This window comes from Centroberyx gerrardi, chromosome 20 (assembly GCF_048128805.1).
Source record: "Centroberyx gerrardi isolate f3 chromosome 20, fCenGer3.hap1.cur.20231027, whole genome shotgun sequence".
Lineage (NCBI taxonomy): Eukaryota > Metazoa > Chordata > Actinopteri > Beryciformes > Berycidae > Centroberyx > Centroberyx gerrardi.
Genome location: NC_136016.1, coordinates 22,846,658 through 22,871,252, shown reverse-complemented (window position 1 = coordinate 22,871,252; position 24,595 = coordinate 22,846,658). Strand labels below are relative to the sequence as shown.

Below are 24,595 nucleotides of genomic sequence, written 5' to 3'. Positions count from 1 at the left end.
TGCACTTTTTTATTCTGTGCTGTAAACTAAACATCCCTCAGGAAAATAAATGCCACTGTGCGGTTTCGGCCGGTGAGGCACGTTCTCTCACCGCTTTGAAGACGCTGCTGATGGTGTTGGCAACCAGAGGGTTCCTGCTCTCCACCAGCAGGTCGAACATCACTCCCAGCAGCTGCTGCTGGATCTTCTCGTCTCCGAGGGCCGAGAAGAACGGCTTGGTGATCTGCAGACAGAGGGACGGTCAGGGGGAGCTTCATTCAAATCACTTTGTTTTAAGAGTTTCAGGAGCCTAACCTGTTATTCTAGGAATCAAACTTGTCACCATAATGTTACAATTTTAATAAAGTGTGTTAAAACTTTCAGGTGAAGTAACACACCCTCTGGCGGCCATATTGGAGGTCCTCAACTCTTTGGCAACAGAAATCTAAATCTAAATGTGTTTTGTTGTCACTTTAAATTCTGTTATCCAGTTCGGTTGTGTCTTTGTCATCTTGATTTTTTGTTTCCCTCTTTTTTTATTTTTTTAGAGGTGGGATGTTTTTCAAATCCCCTAGTTTTTTTTATCTCAACTGCACAAATCAATAGTTTTTATCTATGTGCTTTTAATCTAAATTAAATGAAGCAAAATCTCAGAGCTGCTGGTGAAGTCCGACCTGCTCCAGAGCCATGATCTGGAAGCTGGGGATGTCGGGGTAGGGCTGGGCCGAGGTCCTGAGCGCCCGGAGCAGCAGATCCAGACAGGACCGGTTCTTCACCAGGAGAGGGGCCGACGCCTCGTTGTACTTCCCCAGGACCAGCTGCATCAGCTGGGCCTCGTTGCGCAGCAGAGTGGGGGTTTCGGGTCCGCTCTGCTCCAGGAGCCACTCCAGGACCGGCAGCAGGGCCGACAGGACGGACTGCAGGGGGGTGAGGTGAAGGAGACAGTTTGGTCAGTGAGATTTTAACAATAAATATTAGAATGTATCTGAATTAAACAGCATGATACTACTCCTGCAGCCTGAACATACAGAGTGAAAAACAGTTGAAATGAAATTTGACTGAAACTGAGTAGAAAAAAGAAAACACGGCAGCATGTAGCTTCAGTTAGGGCTGCACGATTATGGCTGAAATGAAATAAAACTGCCAAATAAAATAAATATAATAAATAAAATGTATTAATAAAATTTAGTTATATATAGATATTGTGATCACAATTATTCACAATTATTAGTCTTTGTGATACAGTTATTTTACTGCACTTTTGGCATCTTATGTCAACATCTTGTCTATTTTTAAACTACAGTGGACATTCTAAAAAAGGAAAGAAAAAGGTTTTAAAATTGCTAGTATGCCGATAATCTACCATTATCAAATGTGGAAATTAAAGTCGCGATACACATTTGTAATTGTGCAGCTCTAGCTTCAATGTGAGCAAAACCTGTCTCTAAGCTGTCCCACTTTTTTTTGTTTTTAAATATAATCTTAATAGTATTTCTGATTTATTGCACAGAAGCCATGAACTCTAAGCTGCATAACGTCTCACTTAGAAAAAAAATATATATATCTGTATTATTTTTATGGTATTTCTGATTTATTGGATAGTTTACAGTGAAGAAAGATGTGAAGGAGAGAGGGGGATGACATGGTCCGAGGCTGGACCCAAACCTAGGATGTTGCAGGTACATGTTATGTTCCTTAACCATCTGAGCCACCATGATGCCCCCCACATGTCCTCCCCACATGTCCTCCCCACATGTCCCACCCCCCACATGTCCCACCCCAGATGCCCCCCCCCCCCCCCCCCGCCCCCCTCACCTCTCCGTTGACCTGTCCCAGCGCTCGCAGCAGGGTGTTGGCGGTGTAGGAGGGGCAGCCGGGCGCCTGGACGCTCTGCAGCAGCTGCTCCATCGACGCCTGCAGCTTCTTCTGCTGCGTCTTCCCTTTCCCCGACACACACTCCTCCTGCAGGACGCCCAGAGCCTGAGGACCGGACCGAGACAGTCAACAACCACACACACACTGTCGCTACGTTCACACTGCAGGGCTTCGTGTTTAATTCCAAACTGCTGCTCTCTGTCTTGGATGACTGTTCATATGTATTCTAGGATGTAACGCATATTCTATACCGATATGAACTGACAGCAATGTTGAAAAGACACTCAGAGGAACAATAACAAAATACGTTTTAGTTTTGTTGTGTCTCCTGCTTGTTTTAAAACACATTGTGGTTACAGTTAAGTTTTGACTGAATTTTTGGCGTCTTCTCAAATACCAATCAAGTTACTATTTGTCTTTCTTTCCATTGTTTTGTCTTCTTGTCCTTCATGCCAACGCTGCTCAGCCAAGCTGCCATGGAGCCAAAATTATAACATCTGTCTCAAGTGAATGATGTAAGATTTACTGATTATCATGACAATGCTGACAAATTGGAAAAACTGGATCCAATTTTTTTAATTTTTTCTATTTATTTATTTTATTTCTTCTAAATTACGTCAAATTTCTAGGCTATTTATATAATAATAATAATAATAATAATAATATCCAACTGTTCCTCAAGCATATTGATATTGCAATATTTCGTGAATCGTGATATTTTCTGCGGTATATTACCGAATACTGACCTTAGCCTAGTTCACACTGATTAGAAAACATCAAATCTGAGTCACAAAAATCCGAATTGGGACACTTTCAGCTGCAGGATTGCATTTATCAGTCCCTTTGGAGCAGATCTAGGATCAGTGTCCAGGTTCTTTTAACCGTCTTGTTCATCATGACTTGCTTGATATTCCCTCTGTAGTGTAGCTACAGATGTGTTGAAGTACATATAACTGAGTAAGAGAGGTAGACAGTGTGTGTGTGTCTCACCTGGCTGATGTAGGAAGGGTCAGCGATGATCTCCTCTGTGTTCTTTAGAAGCCGCTCTATGATTGGCTGGAAGGGAGCGGCGTCGGCTCCTGATAGGCTCTGCAGAGCGCCGAGCCCCGCCCTCCTGACCTCACGGACCGGAGAGCTGAGACAGCCGAGCAGGGAGGGGACCACTGACACACACACACACACACACACACACACACACACACAGTTTAGTTTCTGCTCTTCTAGGCTATTTTGTCACAAGGGAATCCCACTTTTGTATAATATTTTATAATAATAACCGTAACTAATAAATGGTGAATTAATCATTATATAATATATTAATTTTTTAACATTAACCAACAAGCAATTGGTAATTAATTCATTACATCATTAATTACTGCATGGAATTAATTACTCATTAATTAATGACATGCTAATACATCAATTAATCATTAATATTGAATCAATGGTTTTTGATTACTTTAGTTGACATTTTGTTAGTCTCCAGGTTAAACACTTAACTACTTACTTAAAATTTTTGGAAATGATTAGCAAATGATTAGTGTGCTACATTTTCAAAAATGTTTGAAGCCTTGTTTTATTTTTCTCTAAGCCACAAACTTTTTTTGCGTTATCTTTTTATTTTAAAAACAAGGAATAATGTGCACCGCTGAATAATAATTACAACACAAAAATCCTTAAATTATCCCCCAATATCACATCCCCCCATCCCTTTAATCCAAAAATCCACTAATATACTGTATATATATTTTTTTTCTCTCTTCTCACCTGGTGACTTGTCTGATGCCAGCTCAGCCAGCGAGCCGGCCGGCTGGGCGCTGAGCAGCGCTCTGCCCACATACAGAGCCTGGGTCTGCAGGATGGCGCCGACCTTCACGTCCAGCTGGTCTCCCTGGTTGCTGCTGTAGCCCCACAGCACACACAGGAACTTGAAGAGCGCCGCCGGCTCCTTCAGGTGAACCTGGGATGGGACGGACAGGAGAGAAAAAGGTCGTTCTGGGAACCGCTAGTAAAATGAGATGACCAAATGCTTGAAATTTATGATTTTGGTGTGTGAATGTTCTTTATCATTTATCATTTGGAGGATTGTTTCTATTCTATTCTTGGCTGATAAAATCGTGAAAGTGGGTGGCAGGATTTACTAGCCAATGTGTGCTAGCAAATTTGTCCTTGTACACAAAAATGTCAGTTCCCTGCACTGTGTGTATGTCATTACAAGCACAGAAACATAAAAAAACACAGACATTACATAAGATAATTATAGAAAACACTGAATTCACACACCGCTCACAACCTGGCACACACCCCTCTTAGCAGAAGGCTCTGTATCAAACATGCGAATGAATCATCTTAAAACCAAAAACGGTCAACAGGAGATGAATAAAAGCACCTGGAACAGCAGTTTCATCAGCTCTCTGAAGCTGCTGGCCGTCGCTCCCTGGCTGGCGCCGTTGATGATGACATGGAAGAGGCGGCAGATCAGACCCAGGTAACAGCAGGTGTTGGTGTCCAGCTTCTCCGGGTTCCACCACACCTCGCCTGACGGACACAAAACACACACAGTTTGGTTAGCTGGTTTGGTTAGTGTTCCCAAAATCCAACAGTTCATCAAGCATGTTCCCTAAATCTAACTGTTTGTCAAGCGTGTTCCCTAAATCTAACTGTTCGTCAAGCGTGTTCCCTAAATCTAACTGTTCGTCAAGCTTGTTCCCTAAATCTAACTGTTCGTCAAGCGTGTTCCCTAAATCTAACTGTTCGTCAAGCGTGTTCCCTAAATCTAACTGTTCGTCAAGCGTGTTCCCTAAATCCAACTGTTTGTCAAGCGTGTTCCCTAAATCTAACTGTTCGTCAAGCTTGTTCCCTAAATCTAATTGTTCGTCAAGCGTGTTCCCTAAATCTAACTGTTTGTCAAGCGTGTTCCCTAAATCTAACTGTTCGTCAAGCTTGTTCCCTAAATCCAACTGTTTGTCAAGCGTGTTCCCTAAATCTAACTGTTCGTCAAGCGTGTTCCCTAAATCTAACTGTTCGTCAAGCGTGTTCCCTAAATCCAACTGTTCGTCAAGCGTGTTCCCTAAATCCAACTGTTTGTCAAGCGTGTTCCCTAAATCCAACTGTTTGTCAAGCGTGTTCCCTAAATCTAACTGTCTGTCAAGCGTGTTCCCTAAATCCAACTGTTTGTCAAGCGTGTTCCCTAAATCTAACTGTTCGTCAAGCGTGTTCCCTAAATCTAACTGTTCGTCAAGCTTGTTCCCTAAATCCAACTGTTTGTCAAGCGTGTTCCCTAAATCCAACTGTTTGTCAAGCGTGTTCCCTAAATCTAACTGTCTGTCAAGCGTGTTCCCTAAATCTAACTGTTTGTCAAGCGTGTTCCCTAAATCTAACTGTCTGTCAAGCGTGTTCCCTAAATCCAACTGTTCGTCAAGCGTGTTCCCTAAATCCAACTGTTTGTCAAGCGTGTTCCCTAAATCCAACTGTTTGTCAAGCGTGTTCCCTAAATCTAACTGTCTGTCAAGCGTGTTCCCTAAATCCAACTGTTTGTCAAGCGTGTTCCCTAAATCTAACTGTTCGTCAAGCGTGTTCCCTAAATCTAACTGTTCGTCAAGCTTGTTCCCTAAATCCAACTGTTTGTCAAGCGTGTTCCCTAAATCCAACTGTTTGTCAAGCGTGTTCCCTAAATCTAACTGTCTGTCAAGCGTGTTCCCTAAATCTAACTGTTTGTCAAGCGTGTTCCCTAAATCTAACTGTTTGTCAAGCGTGTTCCCTAAATCTAACTGTCTGTCAAGCGTGTTCCCTAAATCCAACTGTTCATCACGTGTTCCCCAAATACAACTGTCTGTTAAACGTGTTCATCATCTACATATCATAATTTTAGTACACACTACTGGTGGCATAAGAACTACCCAATTTATCAAAAACATGATTTAGAAAAAGACCATGTTAGATCTATACACAGACGCATAATTACCTTTGAAGGACGTGTCATGACACTTGAGAGAGGAGATGAATCCTCTCAGCAGTGAGATCAGGGCGAGGCTGTACTCTCTGTCCGGTCTCTCCCCCGGTTTCCCCCCCGCTGTGTGGAGGTAAAGAGTCAGGGCCTCGGAGAAGGAGGCGGGAGCAACGACTCGCCCCTCAGCGTCCTGTTAAACCACACAGACAAGACAATATATAAATAAACTTTACTTACTTACAATAATATTCTGAGGCTTTGGGATACAGTGAGAGGAAAACAAGAGAGAGAAACACTTTGCTTCATCTGGTTTTAATATAAAGACAACTAATATGATATTTTATTGGCAAATACTTTTCTGCCTGTGTTGACACTGCATTGAATATTATTTTGCACTGTATTATTTTTGTGGCTTTATATTATTTAACTTTTATATCATTCACTGATTCTTTTATTGTTTCATTGCATGGTGTGATATTGCACTTTAAATAAATTTGACCTGACTTACTGCACATCATATTTACAAATTATCATTACAAACCCAGTGAGTGACAGTTTAGACGAAGCTAAGGACAATTCTCCTTACTTGGACAATAAAGTTGTACCTTTTCTATTGTATTCAGTTCTGTTTTTAACGGCACAATGTTGTTTCAGCACTATTATTTGACCAATTGATGTTTGTATGGTAAATGATGCAGTGTTTTTCTTATACATTACATTTTGAACCTCACAAAATTACCTTGTTGAATTGTAATTGGATTCCTTAAAGTTGCACTGAAATTAAAAATGACTTTTTCGCCTTTTTAGCTCAATCTAGCTATCACACCATACACCTATTTGTCAATTTATGCCAAAAAAAAAGAGACCCAAATTTTATTTTCTTGTATTATCATATTAAAATCCCATTACTTCTACTTCCTGGAAAACAGAACATCTTTAGTGGTGACTTCATTGTGTACCAGGAGGCGTAAATAAAAATTCCAACCAATAAAATCTTCACAGATTTTCACAGTCCCGCCCCTCTGTCCCTCCTGTCAAATAAAACTGCCTGATCTCTCCCTGTGTTATACCCCGCGCCAACATCCTGTTTCAACAGGAAATACATCACATTAAGGAAGCAGGAGGCTCTCAGAATGCAGTTTCATTGGGACTTTAATGTTCCGTCTCTCACCTGGGCGTCGTCGTCCCTGCTGAGCTCCAGCAGGGGGCGCTCCAGCAGCGTGTAGAGCCTCTGGGCGGTGAGGAGGTGCTGGGTCTCGCTCAGCTCCCCCAGGCCCTGCAGCAGAGTCTGGGTCAGCACCAGGAAGGACGCCCGCTCCCTCAGACCGGAGCCCCGCTGCTGCTCCACCGACTGGGCCAGCTTCTCCAGCTGAGGGGAGGGGGAGGAGAGGTGAGAGGGATATTTTTGGAAAAGCCATCTTTGAGCTCTATGTTTTGCTGCTTTCATATCATAAGTGAAACACAATTGGAATGGCTTGAAGGGTACGAATAGGGATGGAGTTTTCCAAAATAGTGCGCTCACTCCAAACATCTGAACCCAACAGGGTGCCAGAAGACCTTATGGTCAAAGCGTGTTGGCTCTAGGCCATGACAATAAAGACTTCTTAAATTTCAAGCTTTTAGTCTCTTCCCTCCTTACTGGATGTAGAGAGCCTTGGACTTTGTGCATACAGCTCAAGAGTTTACTGTTTTCTAACTGGAGGTTTTCAATCTTAAGAGCTAGTATCTCAGTTTTCTACAGATTTGATTACTGTTTCCAGGGAGCATCTAGAAACCGAAGGACTTTACAAAGTCTGTCTGCCAAACAGAGAATCTCTGTCCTCGCTGTAACCATGACTGAAGTGTTCTGTAGACTTGTGTTGGTTGCCAGCCTGGCTGACAGAGGGAAATAAAGACCAGGAAGGAGACTCACAGCGTCCCGTCTGGAGAAATGCTCCATGTTGGCCAGGTTCTTGGTCAGAGTGGAGACGAGACGCTGGTTGGCCAAACCTAAGAAGTCGGGTTCAGAGCTTCGCTTCAGCACTTTCTCCAGCTCTGTGGGGCAAAAAACATTCTGATGTTAATTCACTTCCAGGTCTACTCTCACACACAGACCTATTCCCAGTTCAATGTATTATGCTCCTAGAGTAATCTTGATTCACATGTAATGTTCACTGTCATGTTATGTAGGAATTTAAGCTTATTCTACTGCTGCACTCAGTGTATGCCAATCTGAATAAGAGTGTCAGTTAATGGTATGGAAAATGTCAAATGTAAGCAGAGTAAGCATCTATGGTGAATCTGATTTCTGAATGATTTGAAAGTAAATTTCTGTAAACTGCTGTACAGTTTACTTCAACATTTTACTCACTTTTCCAGTGTTTTTACAAATAAACAAAACTAAAACAGGCTGTTTGCAAGTTTCATCAACTTAAATTAAAAGGTTTTAAGGCCTTTTGATGCTAATGAACATGAAAAAAAACACAGACATATAATATATGTTTGCATGACTGTGCTGAACTCTGATTTAACACTTGAAATGCTAAATGTATTTCAAGACCTCTTTAAGCTGTGAGTTAAGATAATATCATTCAAGACATTTCACTGTGAAAACTGAACTACAAACTTTCCTTCCTGACACTAAAAGGTTGTGAATAGTTTTGTCCCGTCACCTTGAGCCCAGTCCAGGGTGAGCGGGTGCTGGGTGAGGACGGCGCAGCGGGCGACGCAGCAGGCCAGCTGCAGCGGGGCGGAGTCCGGCCGGGCGGAGCTGACCACCAGGAGGGGCAGCAGCGTCCAGCCCGCCCTCTCAATAAGCTCCGCCCCCCCCTTCACCAGGCGGGGGTCAGACAGGAGCCGCACCGCTTCCTGCAGCACCGCCAGCCTGCAGACAAGACAGGACACACAGTATTATATAGATGCATTTACAATAATATTACTACTATTATTATTACTACTACTACCACCAATTATTACTATAGAATAAATGAATAATAATAATCTATAGTCTAAGAAATCGAATTAATAACAAATAAAAAATAATCAGACATGAAATAATAAATCTTAAATTGTAAATAATAATAATAATGATAATACTAATAATTTTATGAATAGTAAGCAAGAAGTAAAAAAAGAAACAAATAAAAAAGAATAACCAATAGAATAAAAGAACGGAGGAGAAACATCTGGGTGTTATCAAAGTCATGACAACGATGCAACTGATGTGATGTCATTATCAGTCATGGGTGAATACATATATTTTTATGTAATGCAGATATGTGTGTGTGTGTGTGTGTGTGTGTGTGTGTGTGTGTGTGTGTGAGCTCTACTGACCACTGATCAGCCAGAGAAATGTCTGTTCTCTGCAGCAGTGACAGCAAACAGGAGACAATGTCTTCTGGATCCAGACGATCCATGAAGACCTAAACAACAACAACAACAACAACAGAATATCACTGAGCAAGAGTTCAAAGGTAGGGAGAATGTGAATGAGATGTTTCCCAGGTGGTTTTGGAGTCAAACCATCTGAAACCCAGCTGACCTCCAGGGCTCTGAGGGCGGCAGCCACGACCTCCGGCACGTCGTCCCTCAGCCGCTCCATCACCGCCTCCTTCAGGAACGCCTCGTCCAGACTCTCCTGCTGTTACAGACAGAGACGCTACAGTGAGAAAGAGGCTGCAGTCACACCTACAGTTGGTTTTCTTTGGTCTGAACCATGGAGGAACAGTGGACTTTGTTGTGTTTTTGTTAGGGATGCATCGATGCCACTTTTTCAATGCCGATACCGATTACGAGTATGAAAGTTTAAGTATCGGCCGATACTGAGTACCGATCCGATCCATTACTTTTACTGAACAGTGCAGGCTGACTTCCTTAGTTTGGGGTCAATGGACAAAATTATTGAGATAAAATCCTTGTTTTTCCCACTGTTTGAGAAATACAGGCTTCTATGTGCCACAAATGTATAAAATCAAGACAGTTTGCTTTGATTTCTTACATGTTACTCATGGCTTTCGGTATCAGATTTTAGTCTTGGGTAAAATCTCCGATACCGATATTCCATTTTAGCCTGGTATCGGTATCGGTGCATCCCTAGTTTTTGTATTTGGTTTGTTTAGGCCAATTGCAAGCGAGGGGCTTATAAACAAAAGTCACATGACTCACAAGTAGCTCGTTTATTGAAGTTTTGGTCACCTGTCATCCTGCAGGTTAGACAGTCAAAACAAATCTGATTCCAGTCCCTTCACCTACGCATGATGGACTTTTCTGCACTCTTTGCTGTAAATTATCTGGTTGTGTGGTCAGTTATGCTCCTGAACTTTAAATGTGAAGAGGAAGATTTGGCCCTAAGGAACTGATTACATGCTGTTACTGGACTGATTGTTGTTTTTCATGTGAAAGCTAACAGAAATGTGACTGCAGAAAGAAAGAAAACACCAAAAACAACAGATCTGCTGACGTACCTGTCCGGAGGAGATGAGGCCCATCAGATGCTCCACAGCCAGGCTGCGGACGGAGGGCAGCGGGTGATTCAGACTGAGCAGCAGGGAGGTGCCCGAGTCGCCCAGGATCTGCAGACGGACATGACACAGATCAAGTCACGTTTCTGTCTTTATCTTTTCTGTCGTTTTTGACATTGATTTTATTCTGTTTGCTTCCGTTTTTGGCATTTATTTTGTATTTTCTGCCTGGTGCTTTTGTGCGAGCGCTCATGATGAGGCAGCATGAAAAGATTTTGCACCGTTTCACCTGAGCACACGGCCTTTCATTAAACATGGTCTTTCTCTATTCCAACATCTCAGTTTGAGGAGTTATTTTCCTTACTCTGCTCTACACACACACACACACACACACACACACACACACACACACACACACACACACACACTCTATCTCCTCTCGTACGTACCTGGTATTTTCCGCTGCTCATGGACAGAGAGAGGAACTGGTGGAAGAGCTGCTTCTGTTTTGTGTTGCTGACGTCGCCGACATGAGCTGCGACTGCAGCCTCCAGAGCTGTGCAGTACCTGCAGGGAGACCAGGTGACTGTTCAGCATCACAAGAGACTAACAAACACCAAGTTAGTCTCATAACACCATGTGGTAATGCACAATACTGTGTGTTTTTACATTTTAGACACCTAGCTGATGCTCTTAACCTGAGTGACTTAAAATGAGTGTGTTTACATGCACACTGATACTGGGACTAATCAGCTTAAAGCCATGGAAAGATAGTTTCGTGATTGCTTTGGAAATATGTAATTTGCGGTCTTGTGTGCATATAAAAAATGTATAAAAATATGAAAATTAAATTATACTCCAATCTTTAAATAAATCAATTTAGCTGTTCAATGACCAATCAATCTTTCCCAGCACTTCCTCTCCTTTCTTGCCAGAACAGTTTTTCTAGTTTCTGGTTCCCAAACATTAAAAGAGCATCAGCTGAATGCCTAAAATGTGAAACATCGTGGTATTTCAGTCAGACTCACTTGGACTCGAACAGCCGCACCAGAGGCAGCAGGCGCTGGTTGAGGGCGGCGACGTGTTCGTCAGTCAGCTGGTTCTGACTCAGATATTCATCTATCAGCAAACTGCAGGAACAACAACACCGGTCACTCATCTATAACTTTTCTATACGCTGAAGGCAACGTGGGGAAATCATAATCATACACCCTGGCCGTCCGGTTTACTGTGTACATTTGCATACAGCAAAAAGGAACCTGCACTGCATGGTGAAACAAGACTAAGAGTCTAACAGCCTGCGACGTTGAAGTTTGTGGGAGAATCTCTGCTGAGAATCGAACTCGGGTCTCCTGCTTGAGAGTCTGCAGTCTAACTTCCTGTGGCCCACGTGACCCAGAGAGTGGTGAACAGAGAGACCGACCGACCGACAGTACCACCCATTAGCTAAAAATAAGACATCTAATAACTGTATTTAAGACATTGATCCCTCTTAAGGCTTTAAATTAAGTAAGTTATTGTAACCACCAGGCTATAGTCCTTCACTCAAACTCAAAAATCTGATGTTTCTTAATATTTTTTGGGGTGAAGGCTGTGTGTTTACCGAGCCACAGTGTTGTCCAGGCCTTTGGTGAGGGGAACGGCCTGCAGGATCGACTCCAACACTCTGCAGTGACTGGGAGCCGGAGTCTCGGCCTCCTCCATCTCCAACTCATCTAAAAAACAACAGGGAAGAGATTATTTTAGATGTTTTAATCGGTTAATCGTTATAATGTTCAGTTCACAGAGCGTATCCAGAACAGATAGTGTGGATTTATGTGTCCATGTGTACTGTAAATTTAAACAACAACAAAACAGATCTTAATAAGACTTTGTGTCTAAATCCTGCGGCCCTGTGTCTTACCAGAAGTGTTGCTGAAGGCGGCGTGCAGCAGGTGGGGCAGCAGGTAGCGCAGCAGCGGGCCGACGTCATGCAGCGCCGCCAGGAGCTGCAGCGTCGCAACCAGAGACGGCATGCAGCACAGACGACTGCAGGCTCTGAGGAGGAACAGGTAGGTCAGACTGCAGCCTCCGATCTGAACACACTCTCTAAACTAATTATATGATTGATCTGTTCTCCACGGATCTGCACCCACCTGGGCCCGACAGCTCCCTCCTTCTGGTTCTGCAGCAGGACGATGAGGCAGCCCAGCCCCTCTTTATCCAGGACCGGCTCTCTGAGCAGGGACTTGCTGATGTGCAGGGCGAGCGTGTCGACCAGACTCGCCTCCATCACCACCTTCACAGCCAGCTGGCACACGATCATGTAGGTGGCTGCCTTGTAGTCTGCCACGGACGACTTCAGACCCTGGAGCGGACAGAGAGACATGTCATCAAAATAACTGAAAAGGGGAATTTGTGTTGGAAATAGGCCTATATTCATAAGAATGGGGGTAAAAAATATATATACACTGCCCGCCGAAAGTTTGGACCCACCTGACTGAATGTTCTGTGTGTTTCATTCTCTTAAAGTCATTTTGATCTAAAGGTTTCTGCTTAAATGCTTGAAATTAGTTTCTTAGACAAATATAAATAGTGAAGTTGATCCTATGTATGAATTTCTTTCCAAAGCCTTTTGCCTTTCCATCAAGGCAAAGGGCGGCTACTTTAAAGAATCTAAAATATAAGATAGTTTTGATTTGTTTAACACTGTTTTGGTCGCTGTGTTATTTCATAGTTTTGATGTCTTTACTGTTATTCTAAAATGTGGAAAATAGTGAAAATAAAGAGAAATGTGGTGTGTCCAAACTTTTGACTGGTAGTGTATATAAACAGGAATTCCCATTAAAAAGGAAATAAAAACACTGTCAGTGTTTGCATATGGGACAGCTTCACACGGACTATTTAAAGAGGAACTAAACCCCAAACCCAAATCTGTGTAAAGCCTGACATCTAATGGTAAAAAGCATGTTACTGATTTTGCCATCTGCTATTGGCTGATCTCTGGTACCAGCTAGCTGTAGGTGACATCACCACACACACAACAATTGGCTGTAAAAATATAATCGATACTGACTGTGCTTGTCAAAGTCCAGATAGGCCGATATCGATTGTCTAGCGATATATCGGTGCGTCAGTATCCTGGTTCCAGACTCCTGAATCTCGTCCCGCCCACTTTTCTGATTTTGTGGAGCGGTTCAGAGAGTCTGGTGTTTCCCTCTTCAACGGCTTGTTCTCGCTCTGAGAAACAATCGAGCCAATCAGAGCCTTTGTGGGCGGGACTAAAGTTTGAACTGTTCGTCGGACGGTTTTTCATTGGCATTTCGGCAGAATGGATTTGCTGAATTTGAAATCTGAAAATAACGTCAGAGCGGCCGGATACGTCAGTCACTAGTGATTGGTTCAGATACGTCGGTCACTAGTGATTGGTTCAGATACGTCGGTCACTAGTGATTGGTTCGGGGGAAAATCAACCCCCCCCACTCAGAAAATGACTAACAATGAGGAAATGGGAACAAAACGGCCATTCAGTCTGAATAACAGGCTAGAGCATCAGTAGTGCTAACAGCTGTTCACTGATGGATTACCCTCTGAACGTAAGGCAGCAGTTTGGAGATGATGGTGTCCGACACTTTCTCCACAGCGTCCAGAGCCGGGACGATGGTGGAGGCGTAGAAGGAGAAGATCACTCTGAGCTGGGAATAGTTACCAGAGTGTCCCGAGTACGCCTGCAGAGAAGAAGACAGAGGGGAGCAGTGAAGATCTGATGAAGCTGCGGTTCTCAGTCAGTTCTCAGACAAATTTCAGGTTTTTTGCTTACAAGTATTTTTGATTTTGCTTGAAAATCTTGCTGATAAATAATATAAAGTAGAGATGTAATGAGGGACATGAGCCAAATGCTGAACACCAGAACTAGAACTGTCCTTTGTTTTCAACATTTCAAAAATCACACACACACATGTAAAGCGGTCTGACTCGGTGCGACGCAGTGTGACAGACGAGTCAGTTTACCTTGATTGACTTGGTGACCAGGGTGCAGATGAAGTCCATGAAGCTCAGGTCTTTGTAGCAGTGAGTGATGAGCGTTCCTCTGGCCAGAGGCACGCCTGGTTTCTGAACAGACAAAACCATGCTGACATTAATTACTCTCCCATAAGCCCTGGTTCTGTAAATTGCAGTTATCGCATAGTGCTTAGGTACAGAGTTCCTTCTGCAACGCTGTTTTCTGCAGCCCTTTGATTTAATTTTCTTTATCATGACAAAGAGTTTATCTGAACTCTGCAGTGTTTCCTCCTTTAGTTCTGTTGGTTTGTCCAGGTGAGATCAATGACCTTTGAACTCTGGTGGCACCAAATAATGGCAGCGAGAGTCTCAGTCCTCTAACAAGAGAACTGCCGTGCGGTTCATTAATCCAACCGACTACAGCAAACCACCCCGAAACACAAGGGATTATGGGTAGAAGGAGACGGATGTTGACATCTGATAGCCAGAGGTTCCTATTTCAGCCCTAACTGTGCAACATATTGACTTGGCGTTCTTGGATTTGCCCCTAACCCGAACACAGTTGCAGAGGCACAGAGACAGACACCCACCCACAAACACACACACTAACACACAAACACACACACACTAACACATGTAAACAGCCACTGACCTGCAGGCAGTGCAGCCAGTTCCAGCGGTGCGTCGGGTCTGTGATCTTCAGCAGCTGCAGCACTCTGACGAACAGCTTGGTCTCGTGGTACGGCAGAGCGCAGGCCAGCAGGCTGTCCACGTTATACAGCTGGATGTGGAACCTGCAACACACACACACACACACACACACTGTTTAATATCCTGTTATCAATACACTCCATCTGATCTGGAGCTATTTAGAGCGCCTATATAGAAACCTGACTTGGATAATACAGGAAATTAGTGATGGAACAATATTCTTCTCTCGCGATACCATTTGATACGTGATATGAGGTTCACAATTCAATACAACAACGAAACGATGTAATAAATAAACGTTCAATGGCAACAAAGTCTGACTGTGCGGAATTACTGTAATTTTTGGGGGGAATTTTTTGGCAAGAAAATGGCAAAAATAAACAAATAAAATTCAAAAAACTACCTGTATAAAAAAATAGATAAAATGCCTTTGAATAAAAAACAACAACCATATTTTATCTATAAAGATAGCTATATAAGAATATGAAGATAGGTAATTACTTTTTTAATATCTACAGTTCCAAATTTATGTTATATATATTGATATTGGTACAAAATATCGTCAGCTTCAAGCCAAAAACCCATATTGGTCACATCATATACTCACTATAATGAATTCTCGTGATATTTCCGCTACAGTAAAACAACATTTGTGATTAAAATTAGGTTTAGTGATGTGAACAGAAGTGTCGGCTGGGTGTGAAGCAGAAGCTGAAGCGTACCGGTGAACCAGCCACTCGATGCACTTGTGAGCCGGCTTGAGGAGGAAGTACGGGGAGAGGCGGGTGAGGAAGAGCGCCACGCCGGCGTCCAGCTTGTCGTTCACCTCCTTGGACTGGATGCTGCGCTCCAGGCTGAGAGACGCCTGGCTGAACAGAGTGTCCTGAAACTCTGAGAACGCCGGTTCGATTCCCAGCAGCTCCTCTAGTCCTGTACAACCTGGAGGGAGAGAGGAGGCAGAGAGGAGGTTTAGTGATACACAGGCAGAAATGATCTCATTGGTCGAGTTAAACCTCAGTGGGCGGAGCCAAAGAACCACAGGTTTTCTGGCTAAGAAGCCCGGAGGTAACAGAAGTAGAACTGTGTCCAATTCCAGACACTCTAACATGGTTCTAAGTCTTTTGGTGTCAAGTCTAAATGTAGATTACCAAGTCAAGTCCATGTCATTAATGTCAAGTCTCAAGTCTAAATGTAGATTACCAAGTCAAGTCCATGTCATTAATGTCAAGTCTCAAGTCTAAATGTAGAACAGCAAGTCAAGTCAGAACAAATCAAGAGTCCAGTATCAATTTAATATCTTAAAGAAAACTAAATATCTAGGACTTTTCAATGCAATATGGTTTTAATAGGATAAAAACTCGGTAAGAGCATCATGAGTTTGATTTCTATAATCAGTTTCAACTTCAATAAATTCAATCATTCCATACAAATTCAGAAAACAGAATTTAAATTCAGTCGTCTGCTGGAACAAATCTCATCACTTTCAATCTGAGTCATTTACACAAACACAAGATCTCAAGTCAAGACTTTAGAAACCTTTTCAAGTCATCAAAGTACAAGTCAGAGTCAAGTCCCAAGTCACCAGAACCCAAGTCAAGTCAAGTCTCAAGTCTTCTCTTCATGCATCAAGTCGAGGCTCATGGGATTAGAACCGGGGTCCAACGCATTAAAGTCTGTTGCCCTATTTTGTGGATGACAATGATTGTCTGACATCAGATTTTTAAGGCCAATATCAGTCTGATCCCAACACACACACACACACACACACACACAAATAAACACACATAACCACAGCAGCGGTGCATTCTGGGACCAGGACAGGACTCACCCAGGGCATAGAAGGTGCTCCTGTCCATGGAAGCAGCATCTTTGGGGTCGAAGAGCAGCGAGGCGACCTCAGCCCGGGTCAGCAGGCCGGGGTCGCTCTGCGGCAGGGCCAGCCGCTTCAGCTGGTGGGCCAGGGACGTCATGATGTCTGCTGACACACACACACAGTACAAAGCTGGATTACAGAGCTGTATTACATACAGCAGCTAACGGTGCTTACTGTTGAACTGATACAAAGCTAACAATTGCTAGGAAATGACTTATGGCTTTTTTCCTGAATTGCTGGAATCCAAACTTCAATTCAGCATACATATGATCCGCCAAGCAGCGCTTATTTAAATAAAATTTCACTTTTTCTAAATTGGTTTGCTTATGAATGCGTTCTGACTCGGTAGAAATATGTCACGCCAAATTCCACTCAAAAAACCTGGTAATAATGTGTCCTTGTTAGTCAGCAGAGGTTCATACCTGGTACAACATGACTGGAGACCTTTTATGAATTGTTAGGTTCTTCTGGTATTTTCGGCATATAGATGATTTATCAAGCAACGCGTTATTTCAGTAACATCTCAGCTTTTTGAATTGGCTCGCTTGGATATTCCCGCAATCCTCCGGCACCAAAATAACGTTACACTGTGGTGGGCGGCAGGTAGCCAGCAATGTGAACCATTTTAAAAGATGACATTTTAGTATAACGAAGTGATGTTTGATGGATTACATACATGCCGAATTGAAGAGTGTATAAATTAATAACATGTCTTTATTTATGTTCTACGTGGAATGCATATTTTGCACACACATCCCATTAACAAGACAACGTTAATTTGTCAGATTTTTGAATGGAGTTTGGGGTACAGCTCTCTTCAGACTTTAGAGAAACAAACCCAGAGAAATCATATGATACTTCGGTCTGATCTGTTGTGTTGCAGGCGGATGTTGAACCCAGTGTGGTATCTGTAGCCAGTGTGCACTTAGTTGATAGTTAGATGATTATCTAGTTACTAGTTATGCTAATGTTGAACTACAGCAACAGGAATACTTGAGCTAAGTTAGCAAAATCACACTTCTCAAACGCCGCTGGTGAAATAAAACGCGATTTGTCAACAGCAATAACCTACGAATATTTACATAAGCATATCGGAAGAATATTCAGAAAGTCTTTTATGGAAAAATTACAAATGACCATACCTGTTTTCTATTTTTCTTGTGCCTCTACATCCAACACATGGGTGCACGTTGTTGATGGCTGCAGTGACCTCGTTCGGCAAGATTCTACATCCGGTTCACGCAACTTTTTTTTTTTCTTTTTTTTTTAACTTGCTTTATACCTTTTAAAATACAAACCTCTCATTGCACCGTTGCATTAGTTGCAGATTGCCAATCAGTATGTTGTTGCATATAATTTCCTAATGACCAAAAATAAAAAACAAGGAATATGGTATGTATGTTCAGATAAAGCGAGAGGTTTCACTCCTATCTACTTCCGTCTTCGCGTGAATTCCGTTAGGCAGTTTAGACGAGTTATTTTTCTGCGAGAGGATTATTAAATTCATTCAAACAGCGTAATGAATAAGATATTAGTTATAATCGAATTCACTAATAATGTTGTGAGACACTAACTAACTATCATATTAGCTGAGTATTCATCAATAATATAATTTTAAAAAGTTTTGTTTCCTGCTGATTCAGATGTGAAGTAGCTTAGTGGTTACAAGAACGATCTTCGGTAGTGTATCCGCTGGAGGCAGTTATCACTCCCGCCACAGGGGGGCAATAAAGCACCGCAACCTCTATAAAACCTGTGAAGTTACAGCGTCATCTTCTCCAGCACGAAGCAGAGCAAGTGGCCACCGCATCTTTCAGTGTTCGACTCAGAGTTTACTGACAGTCAACATTTAGAAGATGTTTCTCGCAGAAAAGCAAAGCTGATAGAAAGAAACCGTAGTATTTTTTTTGTTTTATCCCGGCGGTAACGGGAGTAATTTCTGAGTGTCTTTTAAAGGAACCGTAACGTTAGGTAACGGGTCTGTCGTCTGGCCAGCAGTAATACTTGCTTAGCAGCAGCCAGCCGGCTCGCGGCTTCACTGACAGACTCACCGGCCTCCTGAGAGCGACACTGCAGGTAAGTTATGTGCGCCTGTGTTTTAAATTACATTTAAATGGCGACAGTTTGAAAGCTACAGCTAACGTTAGCAAACTTGACAGTTCATTTTTCGCGGGACCCCGCCCACTGCGGAAGGTGATTGGTTATTTGGCACGTCATCTCCCCTGGGCTCCACGCTGATTGGCTCAGAGTTGGCAGGCCCTCTGCAGTGACAAGGCAAACCAAACCACACTGTCAACAGGCACAGTCATGCTACTCACAAAAACCCTCTAATAAAAAATAATATAATATTATAATAATATGAAAATAATATTCTAAAAACATTTAAACGCTTTCTAATGAATTTAACTTTCTACTTTTTCAAACTGAATCAAGCACACACATTTTTGGACTTTGGACACATGGGTTACTTTGATTACACTAATTTGATTACACTGGGTTACACCGATTATATCAAACTCATGCACTTACCTACTTACCTACTAAGTTTTTATGCTATTAAAATGCATTGCATTGCATTGAAAAGTCCTAGATATTTCGTTCTCTTTAAGATTAAATTGATACTGGACTCTTGATTTGTTCTGACTTGGTGTTCTACATTAAGACTTTGGACTTGACATTAATGACATGGACTTGACCTGGATTTGACTTGGTAATCTACAGTTAGAGTTGGGACTTGACTTGAGACTTGTACCTCATGACTTCAGAGTGACTTGGGACTCGAGCGAAGTTGACTCGGTCTCACCTGGAGATCTGAGCTTCTGGTGTGAAGTGATTGCAGGTGCAGCTGGTGGACCAGAGTTAGTTTCAAGGTTAGAATGATATAAAAAATACCAAACCAGCCAGAGGTTTGTTGCTGTATCTCCATGAATGTAAACTGTTCAGGAACTGAGAGAAGCAGCCTTGTTTTCAGCTTGACCACCTTGTGATTTTGAGTTTATTTAACAGATTTTGAGCAGGTTTCATCCGACCACAGCTGGTAGTGTTTTCTCAGCCCGTAGAGGAGCTGCAGGTAATCCTTCAGCTGAAGTTAAAATGGGAAAATAGCAAAAATTTGGAGGTAGAAGGTTTTCACAAAACAGCATTATGGTTACAGCTTAACAAACACTAAGATTTGCTGATTTTCTGTGTTTCATATCATTATAAAATCAATACTTTGGGGTTTTTGGCTGCTGTTTTGGTCAGACTATGGAAGACATTTGAATAATAACTTTGGGTTCTGGTAACTTGTGATGGGCATTTGTCATTATTTTTAACATTTTATAGACTAAATAATTAATCAATTTAATAGAAAAAATATAATATTATATATAATTGATAGATTAATTGTTAATGAAACTAATTAGCCCTGCTATTGTTTATGATTATCACTGGTACTCACTTCTTGGGGTTAATTACAAGTACAGAACTCTATTGAGCTCCACACCTGGCTTTCTCTCTAATGTGTGTGTGTGTTTGTGTCTGGGTGTGGCTTGGCTCCCTAGTTGACTGTCTCGGTGTGTATTTATTTATTTATATGCCAGTAGCATTTCCTCCTCAGTTAGACTTTGCACAGCATGGTCCTGCTCTCACAGGCTGCATGAAGGTACAGAGATCTTTTGTCTTTTGCAGAGAAGAAGAAGAAGAGGCATATGATGTTGTTTTTCTTTTCTATTAAATCCATAGGGGAATAATAGGAAGAGAAAGAAGGAAAAACAAGGGGTTATGCTTTTGGTTATGAATAGTCTGTCTGGTATGGGAAGGGACTGACCGGCTTGAAACAGACAGAGCTGAACAATGGTGGGTGTGTGTATGTGTGTATGTGTGTATCTTGTATTTCTATACTTCTGAGGACCGAATGTCCCCACAAGGATATAAAAAAAAATTCCTCCAAAGTAAGAACATTTTGGCAGCGACCAGTTTTAGGGTTAAAATTAGAACTGGGTTATGGTGAGAGTTAAAGTTGGAGTGAATCCAGCTGATGAAGGTCCTCACAAGTACAGTAATACACATGTGAGTGGATGTGGATGTTTATTATTATTATGTTTAATGGGGGGTAAATGAGTGGAGAAGCAGCAGCAGCAGATAGTAAAGTGTCCTGGTGTGGCTGTTGCAGTCAGGTGACTGAGAGCCTGAGTCCAGACCATGGAGGATTTCTCTGAGCTGCACTTGAACGCATCGCTGCGGCCAGTCAACACCGGTTACACCTACTCCACAAGGTGAGTGAGCCGCCGCCGGCCCGGCCCGGCCCAACCCGACAGGACAGACTAACGCACCCGCTTCACTAACTCCTTCGTTTGGTGAAGGGACTAACGGCTCTAGACTCTGGACTAATGGCTCTAGACTCTGGACTAATGGCTTTGGTGAAATATGAATTATAGAGTAATTGGTTTTCTGGGTTCCATCAAACATTGGTATGGACAGAAGCAATCAATAAGTCCTGTTGTTGCTCATTAAAGTGGTAACCCACGGGATTTTTGGTTTTATTCTGTCTGTCCACTAGGGCTGCATGATAATTCAATATTATCATTTAAGTGGAATCATATGGTGATGATATGGTGATTTTGGGATACTGTGACACACAATTCTGCTGTCTGAACTGATGATAACAAGCTAATTTTATTTAATAACAAAATGAGGTGTGAAATATTTTAAGGAATAGCCTATTATTTGAATCATACCTAACATTACTATTCAGTTCAATGGGATTAATGGGAACATTAATGTGATTATTCAACGTGTGATTCTACATATGTAAGCCATATCATGATATGGTTTACACACCACAGGTTCCCCTTTATAAAATAGATGCTCTGATTAGATTTTGGAGCTCCTCCTTGCTGCAAAAATCTGCTTATTAAAGAGGAAAAACTGATTTTCTTGAAACAACTAGGCCTATAACTCCTTGATGCTTTAAGATATGGAGTTCATATTAATTCCACCCATGTGTTATGTGAATACAAGCATGTTGACGGAAATAATGAAAAATGAATTGATTAGCTTAATCAAGGGTTATGTTTGTTGGTGATTATGGTGGGACATCAGGCAGCTCAGGTGCCTCTTGTTTGATTTTTGACATCTTCGGTGTGGTGTGAACAGCTGTTTGAATGTGAAGCAGGACGTTGCTGAAAGAAAAGCATGGCCGCTTGATCAACCGACTTAGATAAAGATAAAGATAAAAAAAAGTTAAAGAGTGGATCATTGGCGCACACTTTGGGAAATGTCTTCCCTGTTCGGGGTTTCACCTGTGCAGCTGCAGAGCGGTTTTCCTATGCAAATCAGCAGGACTGTGATAATGATCAGTGGAAATATTTAAAACTAGGATAATAATCAGTTGGAATATTTAAAGTAGGAATAGCTGAAACGGCTGTGAGGGAAGAGGGCTGGCTGATTTAAAAACAGAAGTGTGAGGTTTAGGGTTTCCCTCATATTATCTGATGTGGGTCCCGGTCCTCGTATGGAGGGAGGTTTTGGGATTCCTGTTTTTAAATGTAGCCCGTGTTTGTCAGAGAGACTTATTTTTTTATTTCCCTCCCTGACAGCCGGTCGTCTTGGCTCGGCCCTGCAGCAGCTGCTGTGGCCTCCAGACTCCACTGACCCACAGCTTTAACCACACACACACCCACTATCTGTGTGTGTATCCAGATATATGCTGTGATTGGGGTTTGACCGATATGGGTTTTTGAAGGCTGATACTGAAATTTGAGCATTTCCCCCCTGAATTTCCTTCTCATCAGGGTGGAAAAACCTCTGAAACAGCATTCAGAGCATCATGGGACACTAAAACTCTCCACTGACACCCAGACTGATGAAATCCTTTTAGTGTCAGCAGCTCTTTAAGGCAGAGAGACACCACACCTGTTCAATGGTGGAGAAACTCTGGGAGACATTACTGCCTTTTTTTAAATGAAGAATTAATTTACAAAAAACAGAATTGAACAATTAAATGAATGATGGCTGCAGGTTTCCCAGTCTGTTTTTCTGTATCTGTGTTCAGGAGAAACCTCCATCATATCAGAGGTGGAGACCCTGACTGACTGATATCTGATATTTAACTTGCCCGTCCCACTGCTTCCCCCATCACACCCAGTAGACTAACTTCCTAGTGCTGACAGCGTCTCCTCCCTGTGGCCTGCAGCGCCCTCCGCAGGCCGATTAGAAGCACAGCGGCGCAGACCGGCAGCTCTGTAGAAAGTCCCTAATTGGCTCAAGGTGAGGGCTGCTGGGTAATCCGGGGAGAGGCTTACTGTGGCGTGACCGTGGCTGGCTTCACCTGCAGGGGAGGGACGGCTACGTTTTAGAGATCTGAGAATTCACTATTTCACCTCCAGAACAGATGGAAGTGATTATGAAAGTTGGATGGCTGGTTGGTGGAAAGTTCAGTCCAGGACCAGTGTTAACCTGCAGGCTGGTGGGGACGTCCCATCCTGTTTATCTCCCTTTTTTAGAGAGGGTCACACTGTAGAAAGTTTGTCTCTCTCTCTCAGTTTTTAGCCTGTTTTTCGGAGGAAGAGGCTCATGCTGCCATCACTTGTTTTTAAGTCTCTCACAATACGATTCGATACGCGATATGTGGTTCAGGATCAATACAACCAGGATACGATGTGATAAATAAAAGTTTAGTGACCACAAAGTCTGACTGTGCAGAATTCTGTTTATTTCTGAGACACAAATCTTTCTAGAATGTAAACAACAGTTTAAAAATGTTGTTACAAAGTGACAATAATATAATTTGGATGGAGAGCTTGTGAAACTGTGATGGTCAAGAGTCTCATTAGTGATTACTACAGCAGAATAACATGGAGCTGATATCACCATTCATGTTCCTGACCCACGATACCTATTGTCACATTTTTGTATTGTGATATATTGAATTTTGATGTATCGTCCCATTCCTGGTTCAGAGTTTGTTCTCTCTTCTCTCTCTCACAGGAATATTCTGTGATATCTACCGGTGCTGTAGCTCCTGCACTCCTTCTTAGGGTTCGACCGATGTGTTTTCAAAGGCTGCTACCCCATTTTTATTTTTATTTTTTTGGATTGAAGCTGCCGATATTCAGTATATTTAATTCTGGACCACTTTCATGCCAAAAACTCCCCAAAAATTCAGTGTTTTCCCCCAGGTTTGTTTTTGTTTTTGCAGGGTGGAAAAGCCTCTGAAACAGCATTTAGACCAACATGGGACACTAAAACTCTCCATTAAAGCCCAGATTGATGGAATTGGATTAGAATTAGATATATCGGTCTAACCCTCCTGCTTACTACTGGTTGTTCGTCATTATCCAGGAGTTGAAGCTTATTCTACTGTTGCAGTCTTTGTAATTCACTCTGGAGTGTCGGCTAAATGCCTGAAATGTTGTTTTTGTTGTTATGCACAAATTGCAGAAGGAGTAAACCATCTGAAATACTTAGCCATTTACATAAGGGTTAAAAAGTACATTAAACTAGGTTAGATATACAATTAATAGAGATAAAAACAGACTGCTGACTAGGAATGTTCATCTCTCAGCTTGGTTAAATAAGGAATGACAAATGCTATGTAAATGGATATAGGATAGGAATGAATAGTAAAGCTGGCAGGAAAAGTAGGCAGGTGGGAGGAGGGAGTGTGTGTGTGTGTGTGTGTGGAGGGAAGGGGGGGGGGGGGGGGGTGTAATCAGCTCCTCCACAGCGCTAACAGGAAGTGATCGCTGCAGCAGTTAGACTGCACCATAAGTAGGACTAAGGTGCCTGAACCTGCTGCTGCTGCTA

General features: G+C 42.4%; 2 protein-coding genes across 2 annotated transcripts in view; one reads left to right on the top strand and one right to left on the bottom strand.

Moving 5' to 3' along the window:
- Nucleotides 1-18,024, bottom strand: part of heatr1 (HEAT repeat containing 1) — a 36,860-nt gene extending 18,836 nt beyond the window's left edge. The window contains exons 1-24 of the mRNA XM_078290795.1: nucleotides 17,950-18,024; nucleotides 16,763-16,909; nucleotides 15,657-15,873; nucleotides 14,876-15,017; nucleotides 14,233-14,334; nucleotides 13,809-13,949; nucleotides 12,378-12,589; nucleotides 12,146-12,279; nucleotides 11,846-11,957; nucleotides 11,271-11,372; nucleotides 10,692-10,809; nucleotides 10,246-10,353; nucleotides 9,324-9,422; nucleotides 9,116-9,204; nucleotides 8,455-8,666; nucleotides 7,716-7,837; nucleotides 6,975-7,172; nucleotides 5,819-5,993; nucleotides 4,244-4,392; nucleotides 3,622-3,814; nucleotides 2,845-3,017; nucleotides 1,795-1,959; nucleotides 654-896; nucleotides 92-223 (exon numbers count right to left, since the gene is read on the bottom strand). Of these exons, the coding sequence (XP_078146921.1) occupies nucleotides 92-223; nucleotides 654-896; nucleotides 1,795-1,959; nucleotides 2,845-3,017; nucleotides 3,622-3,814; nucleotides 4,244-4,392; nucleotides 5,819-5,993; nucleotides 6,975-7,172; nucleotides 7,716-7,837; nucleotides 8,455-8,666; nucleotides 9,116-9,204; nucleotides 9,324-9,422; nucleotides 10,246-10,353; nucleotides 10,692-10,809; nucleotides 11,271-11,372; nucleotides 11,846-11,957; nucleotides 12,146-12,279; nucleotides 12,378-12,589; nucleotides 13,809-13,949; nucleotides 14,233-14,334; nucleotides 14,876-15,017; nucleotides 15,657-15,873; nucleotides 16,763-16,904 (3,480 nt within the window). The 5' untranslated portion in view covers nucleotides 16,905-16,909; nucleotides 17,950-18,024. The remainder of the gene's footprint in view (nucleotides 1-91; nucleotides 224-653; nucleotides 897-1,794; nucleotides 1,960-2,844; nucleotides 3,018-3,621; nucleotides 3,815-4,243; nucleotides 4,393-5,818; nucleotides 5,994-6,974; nucleotides 7,173-7,715; nucleotides 7,838-8,454; nucleotides 8,667-9,115; nucleotides 9,205-9,323; nucleotides 9,423-10,245; nucleotides 10,354-10,691; nucleotides 10,810-11,270; nucleotides 11,373-11,845; nucleotides 11,958-12,145; nucleotides 12,280-12,377; nucleotides 12,590-13,808; nucleotides 13,950-14,232; nucleotides 14,335-14,875; nucleotides 15,018-15,656; nucleotides 15,874-16,762; nucleotides 16,910-17,949) is intronic.
- A 2,957-nt stretch (nucleotides 18,025-20,981) lies between these two features.
- LOC139922039 (SUN domain-containing protein 1-like) overlaps nucleotides 20,982-24,595 on the top strand; it is a 29,290-nt gene continuing 25,676 nt past the window's right edge. Inside the window, exon 1 of the mRNA XM_071912477.2 lies at nucleotides 20,982-21,063. Within this exon, the coding sequence (XP_071768578.2) occupies nucleotides 20,990-21,063 (74 nt within the window). The 5' untranslated portion in view covers nucleotides 20,982-20,989. The remainder of the gene's footprint in view (nucleotides 21,064-24,595) is intronic.